We start from the raw sequence: 11,317 nt of genomic DNA on the forward strand, positions 1-11,317 counted from the left end.
TGCCTCTGCCTCTGCCTCTGCCTCTGCCTCTGCCTCTGCCTCTGCCTCTGCCTCTGCCTCTGCCTCTGCCTCTGCCTCTGCCTCTGCCTCTGCCTCCCAAGTGTTGAGATTCAAGGCCTGCACCATGATGGCCTGACCTTTATTCTACCCTCGAGCTCCTGGAGGGTAGAAAACTTATTCTGCTTATTTGGATTCTCCAGGTGGCCCAAAGCGTGGTGCATAAACGTCTGCTCAATCAAAAGCAGAGAAAAGCCTGTCTCCTCAACCGTGTAGACCGTCTCAACCTGACTCTGATCTCAAGCAAATGTCGTACCTAGCAAGTGCTGAAAAAGGGCAGCCACCTTTCTGCACACCTCCCTCTTATGTGACATGAGGGGTTCTCCCAAGTCCCATGGCAAGTGATGACAAGACAGGTTCCTTGGAGAGCCACTGCAGAATGAGGAATGAAGTGATGGGCAACAGAAAGGGGTGGCCTGGGCTCTCAATAAGGTGTGAGGCAGACCGTTGCTTAGGCTCAGGCTGGGTCCGTGGCCTTGAGGAAGTCTCTCCCAAGGCTTCTCACTGTCAAGATTCCTCTGAGGGTTTATGGGGCACTGCCAACCTGCCTCTTCTGGTCAATTGGTACACCTAGTGTAACTATTTGTTTTAAGGCTACTGGCTGGGTGGAGGATCTGTAGATCTTGTTCACAGCTGTGTCCCCAGCAGAGTGACAAAGAAGAAATGAGTATATGAAGGCACTCTGTGGGGATCAAATGAAGTCTTGAGCAGATGTGTATTACTGACATGTGCACAACCATGTCAAGGACCCCACTGCCTCAGTCCCATGGGGATGACAGAGGCCCCTGGTCTAAGCATAGATGTTTAGAAACAGCTGTCCTAACGGGCATGGTGGCGCACGCGTTTAATCCCAGCACTTGGGAGGCAGAGACAGGTGGATTTCTGAGTTCAAGGCCAGCCTGGGCTACAGAGTGAGTTCCAGGACAGCCAGGGCTATACAAAGAAACCCTGTCTCAAAAAATAAAAAAGAAAGAAAGAGAGAAAGAAAGAAAGAAAGAAAGAAAGAAAGAAAGAAAGAAAGAAAAGAAAAAAGAAAATTCTTCCTCAATAAATAGAATAAAATAAGAAATGGAAAGCAATTGAGAAATACACCTGACACTGACCTCTGGTTTCTGCATGTACCTGAAAATGCACACAAACTTATACATATACACATGCACACAAGACCCTGGACTTTATATACATGCAATTCCCCACATTTCATCTTCCCTTAACTCCAAAGGATAGACACATTTATTCCGCCCACTGCTCGGATGAGAACCAATGGATGATGGTTTGAGTCACTGTTCCAAGCCCATGCAGCTTGAATCCAGACCAGCTGCCTAACACTCAGGCGCCCTCTTTTTTTTTTTTCCTAAGAGTGAGAACACCTGAAAAGGAGAGAAGGGTCAGCAAAAGTGACAGCCCCAGCCGGGCGTGGTGGCGCACGCCTTTAATCCCAGCACTCGGGAGGCAGAGGCAGGCGGATTTCTGAGTTCGAGGCCAGCCTGGTCTACAAAGTGAGTTCCAGGACAGCCAGGGCTACACAGAGAAACCCTGTCTCGAAAAAACNAAAAAAAAAAAAAAAAAAAAAGTGACAGCCCTGGGCCCAGCACTCACACTGGTAGTATTCCGCCTGGCCATTCTGCAACACAATCGCCAGCACCAGCGTGAGCTGTGGCGTCGCCTCCAGGAAGCTCTCGAAAAGCTTCAGCATGCTGATGTCCAGGGAGAGAAAGTCTGCGTAGGCCAGGTCACACTCGGATGGCACCTCCTGGTAGCACATGGACAGCCCTTGATGCATTCCATGCAGACACCTAGGCAGAAGACACAGGTGCCCAGGGGGGCCAGGTCAACCTTCTGTGACGTCGTCCATCTCCTACCGCTGAGTGCACAGAGGCAGACTTCAATCCTAGCTTGTCACTTAAAAGCTACGGAACCTGGAGCAAGCCACCTAACTAACCTCATGGAACTTGCTTCCTCGTCCGTAAAGTGGGGGAAACTCAGCTTCTACTCTTGCTGGTCAGGTATGATCCCAGGCGCATCACAACCCTGTCCTACCTACACACAAGAGCCCCATTTCAGAGATGGAAGATGGAATTAAGAAGTAAACAGGAGGGGCCTGAGAGAGGGCTTAGCTGTTAATCGCATCCACTGCTCTTGTGGAAGACCAGAGTTTGGCTCCCAGCACCACCTGTAACTCCAAGGGATCGACACCTTCTTCTCTTGGGGCCTGCCTGTAATAACTCCTTCGCAGTCATCTGAGCTGTACTCAAGATGATACAATTGTTCAGGCAAAATGCAAGCATTCAAGAGGTCCCTCCCCGCAAGCTGAAGACTATATACAGCTTTCCCAAGATCTGAGACTTCCACAAGATTCTGGATCCGGCCACCCTAGCCCAGCCCCGCCCACACCATGAAGCCCTGCCTTCATCATAAGATTCTGAGCCCTTGGTTGATTTCGCTTTCTCCCATCTAACAACCCAAGGGACTAGTCACAGTTTGGGGAGGGGGAGGGGGGAGCGGGGAAGAAAAAGTTCTCAGGCCAGCACTTGCGCCAGGGACTGTCTGTCTCACTGTCCTCACTTTAGACTGACCCTGGGTTCTTCCCATTTGAGAAAAGCACACACCATCCACACACATTTTCCAAGAACCAGTCTGTGTCTAGTCCTGGCTGACTCCGGGGACACGGATAAGTCAAGCAGGACCCTCTTCAGTCCTTGACGGGGAAGCAAATGTTCGCAGAAGACAGAAATGAACAAGAAAGGTGAGGCGCATCTCTGATGTTCCCTTCCTCTGTTCCTGGCCCTGTGTTTTCACCTCCGCCCAGGGAAAGAAGACTGAACTGGCTCTGAAGGCTGTCAACCCACTTTTCTCAAAGGGCCGGGCACTCACCTATACAGGTAGCCGAGCTGCAGCAGGTGCAGCAGAGCCAGAAAAGGACGCGAGAGCTGCGAATGGTGCAGCTCGGTGGGGTCAGCTGTCAGCCAGAGCCAGCTGAAGAGCTGCAGCAGCACCGAAGCTTGGCCCAGCAGGACCAGTACCAGCGCGGCCCACAGGTAACGGCCAAGGAGCACGTACTGGACAACGGCCCACAGGTCAGCGATCAGATCCAGCAGGAAAGACAAGATACTCACCAGGCCTACGACCACGTCTAAGGCCACATGGTGGTGCACGGACAGAGGCATGATCCTCTCCAAGCAACCACACAACCACGGACCTGCCCTCCCGCCCCGCTAGTCCGGCAGGAAGGGGGCGGGGCAGTCGTCCGGGAGGCTGGGCTGCTGGGCGGAACTTCCCCATCTCGCCCCGTCCGGGGTGGAGCGAGCCCGCGGCCCCGCCCCCACACTGGCCCCACAGCCCAGACCCCGCCCCCAGCCCGCCCTGTGCAGAGCCCGGCCTCTACTGGTTTGGATTCTGCTTTTTGTTTTGGTTTGGTTTTGTTTTTTGGGTTTTTTTGTTTTTTTTGTTTTTGTTTTTGTTTTTCGAGACAAGGTTTCTCTGTGTAGCCCTGGCCTGGAAACTCACTCTGTAGACCAGGCTGGCCTCGAACCCAGAAATCCGCCTGCTTCTGCCTCCCAAGTGCTGGGATTCCACCATGCCCGGCTTGGATTCTGCTTTTGAGGCTCAAGGAAACAAGAGTGGCTATTAAGAAAGACTAGAGCCTTAGAGTACCGGCCGCAGCTGTGATCCCTCACGGTAGCACTGTTGTGAAACCAAATCAGAAAAGTCTTTTATTTAAAAGTACTAAGGGATTGCACACCACGTGCATTCCCAGTTCAGACCATGAGCAGGGACTACATGGAGAGCACAGAATCTCCAGGGCCCATCTTCCCGCCGGCTCACTTCACTGTGGTGATCAAGTTCATGGTGGTTTGAGATGTTTGTATTAAAGCGAATAACACACCAAAGACATGTACCACAAACAAGTTTTGTGGCTAAAACGTGAAACTTGGAAGAAATGTGCTTCTTCGCGCCCTCTCTGGTGAATCCAAGTGTCCCATCCCACTTTACTCTCCGCAGACGCGGGAGACTGATGGCAAAAGTTCGTCTCTCCATCGGGTAACGTTGCCCAATTTTGCCGGGAGAAAGATGAACCAAGTCAGTGCATGGGCTGGCAGTGCCTACAGTCAAAGCACCTCCAATACGTGCAGGCTTGGCAGCAGAGTCAGTATGAGCAGGAAACCAGGGACCAGCTTGGCACCAAGACCATGCAAGCAGGTAGCGTAAGTGTTGAAAGCCACGTGTTGTATAGCACAAACGTGCTCGATGCGGCAGCTGTCCTCACAGGTCAAATGGTTGTAGCTGACCGAGTTATAGACGTAATAACGTTGCAGGATGTGGGGCTCACTGGCAATGCGGGTCAGCGCCGTGTGCATGGAGCTGATGCTGGCATCCGGCACCTGGTAGGCCTCCGTCAGGCGGTACTCCTGCTCCCACCGTGGGGTTCCTTGTACATTCGCCTGCCTCAGGTTCAAGAAGTAAGTCACCATGTCCTGGATTAGAGGCGCAGGGTACGTCAGCAACGAGCAGTTGATTCGTTCTGCCCACAACCCAACCTCTCCCCAGGCTCTCTAAATCGATCAAAGAGCCGCTGTTTGTTACCCTGCGCTTGGTTCCAATGAGGTGACTGCATCTGAACCCCCATTTTCCTGGTGAAGACATGGAGGCCTTAAAGAGGTCATTAGGGTTTGAATCTGAAGTGCCCCGCCCCCGCCGCCCCCTTCATTTCGAATGTTTGTTTCCCAAGGCAGCACTATTTTGGTCAGCTGTAGCATTTTTAGGTAGTGGATTCCAGCTGGCAAAAGGAAACCTTTGAGGCTGGTTCTGGATCCTGCCCAATGGCGAGATGAGGGGCCCCTGATACATTGCCACAGTGCTTGGCCACCATTAACTGCCAGGCCTTCACATGTTGGTATAGCAATCACGGCATTACAAAAGTGATGTTTCCTTCTGGGGTCTGCGAGCTTTCAGGGGCAGGGCGGGATTAGGACGCAGAATGTTCACCTCACAACGCGTCCCGTTCTGCCAAACTGGCAGGCACCACACGCTCTTCACAGAAGCTCTAATGCTCAGGAAATCTTCACAGAGTGAAGAGGAATAAAAATGGTGGCGGTGGAAGTGGGAGGGGGGAGGGGACGGCAGCGGGGTGGGGGTGGGGGGGGGTTGCCTGGCTGGCGGATGTTATGAAATTGTAGCTGATAAAGGTTTCCCGCTCAAACAAGACTCAGCAGTGCCTTCAGACAGACCGGTAATGGAGCTGGGTGAATGGGTGGGACCTGCATGTGCCAGGTACATGGCATTGTTGCACTAAGTCCCCTCAGTCCTGTGACTTCCAGGGTACAGAGAAAGCAGTGAATCCAGAGTGTAGACAATAGGCTAGACTCTTACAAATCCTCAGGCCTGGGGCCAACAAGGTGGATCCCCAGAATCCACACAGTGGAAGGCAGGACAGATAGAAGGCAAGAACTAACCTTGTCAAGTCACACACACACACACACACACACACACACACACACCAGTTCGTTTGTTCTTTCTTTCTTTCTTTCTTTCTTTCTTTCTTTCTTTCTTTTTTTCTTCTTCCCATTCCTCAGATGGGAGCAGAAGAGATGGCTTTGTGTTTAAGAGTACTTTTTAAAAGATTTATTTTATGTAGAGAGAGTATGCTGTATATTGCATGGATGTATCACCTGTCAATTAGAAGACCCATGGCCTATAGGAAAGGGTAGAATAGAAGGTGGGACATCCGGGAGGCAGAAAGAATTCTGGGATAAAGACAAGCGAGAAAGGTTTGACCAAGGAAAATCACATGGTACCTGAGCACAGGTAACCAGCCATGTGGCAGAATGTTGATTAAAATAAATGGGTTAATTTAAATTATATCTAGTCAGAGAAGAGCCTAGCTCTACAGGCAAGGCATTTGTAAATATATCTTGAGTCTGAGTTTCTGGGAGCAAGGGGTTGGGAGGAAGAACCAGGACCTAAGTACAATTTAATTTTTAATTTTGTGAGGCAGCGTATATGCACAGGTGTGCAGGTACCCACAGAGGCCAGAGCAAGGTGTCAGAGTCTCTGGAACTGGCCCTACAGGCAGTTGTGAGCCGCCTGGTGTGGGTGCTAGGGACGGAACTTGAGTGATCTACAAGAGCAGTGTATACTGTTAACCACTGAGCCACCCCACCCAAGGGCACTTCTACACAACTCTGAGGAACCTAGTTTATATCCTAGCTCGCTCCCCCCACCCCCAACCTCATCCCCCAGACCAAGCAGGGCACTGTGGCTCATAGCTCCAATCCCAGCACATTGGGCAAAACACCAATGCACATTAAATAAATAACCATTAAAATTTTTTAAAAGATAGGGCTGGGGAGATGGCTCAGCGGTTAAGAACACTGACTGCAGCCGGGCGTGGTGACGCACGCCTTTAATCCCAGCACTTGGGAGGCAGAGGCAGGCGGATTTCTGAGTTCGAGGCCAGCCTGGTCTACAAAGTGAGTGCCAGGACAGCCAGGGCTACACAGAGAAACCCTGTCTCGAAAAACAAAAAACAAAAAACAAAGAAAGGTTGCACCAAGCATCTGCCAACACACGCTGGCTCCTCCGCCTCTGAACCACCTTCAGGCTCAGATGCTTCTCGGCAGCCTGGCCCAGCCACCACCCTCTCCAGCAGGTGTCCTTACTCCAGACCTTGGTCACAGCAGTCTGCTCTTTGCCCAGCAGACAAAGTGATTTGTGAAACTGTGAATCAGAACGGTTTGCACTTCTGTCCCCTGCTCTTCAGATCCAGACCTTGACCTGGCTGGGTGCCTTCCACCCTCCGCTCCTGCCCTCTGGGGTCACCTGGTCTCCCTGCTCTTCCACAGAAACACTAAGCCACTTCCCACCCCCCCCACTCCGGGGGCATCTGACCTGCTCTTCCCTCTACCTTCCCTTCAAACCCAGCTGTGTTCTCAGTTTACACAGAACTCAAATGCCTCCTTACTTAGGACATTTCCCTCCTCCCATCTACTTAACACATCTCACACACACACTCCAAAAACAGCTGCACTTTCCTTCCCCACCCCTTCCTCCCTTCTTCCCCCTCTCCTTCCCTGTTCTTTCTTCAGTGTTGGAAATCACCCCTCCACCATGCTAAGCAATCACTTTGCTGCTGAGCTGCAGCCTCGACTCCCCACCCCACACCCCTTCTGAGACAGGGTCTCCTGGCTAAGCTCCTGTCTGGTCTTGAACTCACTCTGTGGCCCAGGCTGGTTTTAAATTTTAGTCCTGTACCTCAGCCTCCCAAGTGCCTGGTATTACCGTCCCATGCCAGCAGGCTCAGCTTCCACCCTGCCTTTCCTGTCTCCCATGTGAAATTTTGTGTAGTTATTTACTGCCTTCCTCCTATAGGGATTTTGACGAGGAGAGTGATTACTCTGTTGTTTGGTTCTGCATCTCCTAAGCTTTGAACAGAGCCTGGTGTGTATGTGGCCTGTGCTTAGTACTTTCTGTTGAAAGAATGAAGTAGTACCTCTTTCGCCATTTCTACAATCCCAGCCCATCCTAGGAAGTGAAGAAGTCTTCACGGGGTCAGGCTCTGAGTGCTAGTTGATGAATGGAGGTGCGGCAATGGGCCTGAACTCAGACTGAGAGAAGTCTTCCATACCAGCCTCAGGAGAGACAATTTTATCTCGAGGGCACTCGGGAGATCTTTAAGGTTTGTGAGTCACAGAGAGGCAAAATGAAGTCAATGTTTTAGGAAGATGGATGTGGCAGCAGGGAGACCAGGCAGTCGTAGTAACCCAGGACAAGAAGAACGGGCTTTGGGGTTAGAATAGATCTGATTTGGTGGCAGGTGACTCCAAGGTTCTAACCAAGATTCCCTTCCATGGTGGTTTGAATATGGTTAGCCCATGGGAAGTAGCACTATTGGGAGGTGTGGCCTTGTGGGAATAGGTGTGGCCTTGTTGGAGGAAGGTCACTGTGTGGTGGGTCACTGTGTAGGAGGGTTTTGAGGTCTCCTAGTGCTCAAGTTCCGCCCAATGTGGAAGAGAGTCTCCTGCCCCTTCTGATCAAGATGTAGAATTCTCAGCTCTTTCTCCAGCACCGTGTCTGTCTGGGCTCTGCCATGCCTCCCACCATGATGATAAATGGACTAAACTTCTGAACCCGTAAGCCAGCCCCAATTAAATGTTGTCCTTTATAAGAGTTGCCTTGAACAGGGGTGTCTCTTCACAGCAATGAAACCCTAACTAAGACATCCTCCAAGGCTCAGTGGTCAGTAGCAACTGGGTTAGCTGAAGGTTAGGAAAGGTGGTGATGGACTTAAGATTCCCCCAACCCAGCAGACCCAAACTCCTAACCTTCAAGTCGAGTGTGGCTCGATCATACTCGAAAATGCGTATCCCTGGATTGTTGGCCCCATCGACCACTCCAGGTAATGTGGTCTTCCACGGTGTGACCCCAGGTGTGAGAAACATGACGTTTATGGGGGCACCTTTAGGGGAAAAAGACAGCAGGCTGAAAAGGGGGTAAGGAAAGAAGAGGCTGGCAGGTGGCCAGTTCCCTCAGGATGGAGCACCTGTGTTGTCATAGAACATTCGGAAGCTGTCGGTATGGTGGTGTCCAAAGAGCTGCCCCGCTATGACCCGATGGTGCTTCTGGATCACCTTCAGATACTCCTCATTGAAGCTCTCTCGGAACCAGGCCTTGTTCTGTGTCTTCTCAAAGAACCCCGGGGGCACATGGCCAATAACGTACACCTGCAAGAATGAGGTTCTGCAATCAGAGATGCCCTCTCCAGCCCCCATTTCCACCTTCCAAAACCTGCCCATGTCCTCCCTCTGAACATAGCCCCAGAGCACATCTTCCCCAAACTCTTCCTGATCCTTCAAAGAGAGCTCCTTGATTCCCAGAGCTGGGGCTGATCCTGCATGGCTGTGTGAGAGAACGCTATGTGGTCCTGTGCATTTCCACTGCAAAATGTATAACAGGGGCAGAAATGAGAGCATGTGCTTAGCCAGGGGCAACTGGCTCACACCTTCAATCCCAACACTTGGAAGGCATAGGCAGGCAGATCTTTGGGAGTTCAAGGCCAGCCTGGTCAACATGAGTGTGTGTGTGTGTGTGTGTGTGAATGTATGTTTAATGTATGAATGCTATATCTGCATGTACACCTGTGTGCCAAAAAAGAGCATCAAATCCCATTACAGATGGTTGTGAGCCACCATGTGGTTGCTGGGAATTGAACTCAGGACCTCTGGAAGAGCAGCCAATGCTCTTAATGCTTAGCCATCCCTCCAGCCTGAGAGCTTATATTAAAAATAAAGGGCATGAATGAGCTTTGGCCTCTAACTTCAGCTTGGACACCAGCTGCATGCCATCTCTCTGAGCTTCAAGTTTTTCGTTTGGAAGAGTCTCCACTTGGTGGAGCTTGCTACCAAATTAAAAGAGGGGGAGCCGCCCAAAGCACTATGTGCCTGCTGTTGGCATGGTGAGCGCTCACCAGCACCAGCCACAAAACTCTCCTGGGTTTGCTGGGCAATGCATGGGCTCACACAGGAGCCACTGTGCCAGTCCTTAAGTAGCTGCTGGCTTAGCAGACAAGACGGACACACCTAACATCCATGTACCTCCTTGGGTACACAGTGTGCACTACTGCTGTGCCTGTGGTGATGACAGAAAGACATCGGAACTTAGAACAAGTCTCACTGAGGTTCTAGGCTTTTTCTTACTGTGGGATGAGACCATCACAGCCTCTTGAGGCCCTAAGACATGCAGTGTGCTTCAGGGCCTCAACTCACAGGGTGGCTATGGTCAGAAGTGTCTCCTGGGGCTAGGCTGCTGCTGGACCCTCGGGGGTGTGAATGTCCCCAGTGGGTTGTAAGTCTGTGCCTGGTGGAAGATTTCTATCAGGAAGTCTCTGGGTGCACAGGAAGAAGCAAGAGCACTTACCATCTCCCCATCCCGAGATGCATTGCTCAGGACATCTCCCAGCCACTGGAACTGCTGGCCAGGGTCAGCCATGCCGGCTGTCTGCTCGTTGTTGCTGTAGTACAGATTGGTGTTGAGGACCACAACTCGCCCCGCCCTGCTGGGACCCGGCAACTTCTCAGAATAGAAGGCACCTAGGAGGTCACAGTTGGGGACAGTGGGGGTTCCTCAGCCATCCTGCACCTCACATTCTGATCTCTTTCCCTGGCACCCTCCCTTCCCATAGGAGAGGCATCTGGGGATAAGAGCAAAGGTTCTGGAGCCGAGTTCTAATCCTGACTCTACCATTCATATAGCTGTGCAACTTGGGAAAGTTGCTACACCTCTCTGCTCAGTATTCCTCATCTGGATAATGGACTAACAATGATGTGTGGTCTCTATCCACTGCTGATTCTCTTCAATCCAGCTCTCTGCCCACGGAGCTGACCTATTTAGACTAAATCAATGTACGGGCTCCTGTGCTCATTGGGCTACGGTCTGACCAATGAGGAGTCCCAGCAACAGGAGACCAGGGAAGAAAGAAGTAGTCAGGGAAATGTTGGCCTGGGTATGTCTCTACACGAGTCATTCTCAACTGAGCAACGTGGCCATCAAGAGACATCTGTCAACGTTCAGAGGCACATCTGGTGGTCACACTAAAGATGCTGCTGGCATCTAGCAGACAGAGGTCAGAGACACTGCTAAACACCCTATTTGTTGTGAGAATTCTGGAATTTTGGTTTCTTTTAAAAATAAAAATAGCTTCCTTTCCGGTTTCCTCGGCAGCCGCAGCCATGAGCAGCAAAGTCTCACAGGACACCCTGTACGAGGCGGTGCGGGAAGTCCTGCACCGGAACCAGCGCAAGCGCCGCAAGTTTCTGGAGACGGTGGAGCTGCAGATCAGCCTGAAGAACTATGACCCTCAGAAGGACAAACGTTTCTCGGGCACCGTCTGGCTCAAGTCCACCCCACGCCCCAAGTTCTCAGTGTGCGTCCTAGGGGACCAGCAGCACTGTGATGAAGCCAAGGCCGTGGATATCCCCCACATGGACATCGAGGCGCTCAAGAAGCTTAACAAAACAAGAAGTTGGTCAAGAAGCTGGCCAAGAAGTACGATGCCTTTTTGGCCTCCGAGTCTCTGATTAAGCAGATCCCTCCCACGTATCCTGGGCCCAGGCCTAAACAAGGCTGGCAAGTTCCCCTCCCTGCTGACACACAATGAAAACATGGTGGCCAAAGTGGATGAGGTGAAATCTACAATCAAGTTCCAGATGAAGAAGGTGCTGTGTCTGGCCGTCGCTGTCGGCCACATGAAGATGACCGATGACGA

General features: G+C 51.5%; 2 protein-coding genes and 1 pseudogene across 2 annotated transcripts in view; 1 reads left to right on the forward strand and 2 right to left on the reverse strand.

The window, feature by feature from the left end:
- Nucleotides 1-3,325, reverse strand: part of Xkr8 (XK related 8) — a 5,902-nt gene extending 2,577 nt beyond the window's left edge. Inside the window, exons 1-2 of the mRNA XM_021160602.1 lie at nucleotides 2,932-3,325; nucleotides 1,657-1,853 (exon numbers count right to left, since the gene is read on the reverse strand). Of these exons, the coding sequence (XP_021016261.1) occupies nucleotides 1,657-1,853; nucleotides 2,932-3,224 (490 nt within the window). The 5' untranslated portion in view covers nucleotides 3,225-3,325. The remainder of the gene's footprint in view (nucleotides 1-1,656; nucleotides 1,854-2,931) is intronic.
- A 414-nt stretch (nucleotides 3,326-3,739) lies between these two features.
- Smpdl3b (sphingomyelin phosphodiesterase acid like 3B) overlaps nucleotides 3,740-11,317 on the reverse strand; it is a 26,327-nt gene continuing 18,749 nt past the window's right edge. Inside the window, exons 5-8 of the mRNA XM_021160895.1 lie at nucleotides 9,970-10,142; nucleotides 8,597-8,777; nucleotides 8,379-8,512; nucleotides 3,740-4,532 (exon numbers count right to left, since the gene is read on the reverse strand). Of these exons, the coding sequence (XP_021016554.1) occupies nucleotides 4,167-4,532; nucleotides 8,379-8,512; nucleotides 8,597-8,777; nucleotides 9,970-10,142 (854 nt within the window). The 3' untranslated portion in view covers nucleotides 3,740-4,166. The remainder of the gene's footprint in view (nucleotides 4,533-8,378; nucleotides 8,513-8,596; nucleotides 8,778-9,969; nucleotides 10,143-11,317) is intronic.
- On the forward strand, nucleotides 10,774-11,315 carry LOC115030858 (annotated as a pseudogene).

This window comes from Mus caroli, chromosome 4 (assembly GCF_900094665.2).
Source record: "Mus caroli chromosome 4, CAROLI_EIJ_v1.1, whole genome shotgun sequence".
NCBI classification, from domain to species: Eukaryota; Metazoa; Chordata; class Mammalia; order Rodentia; family Muridae; genus Mus; species Mus caroli.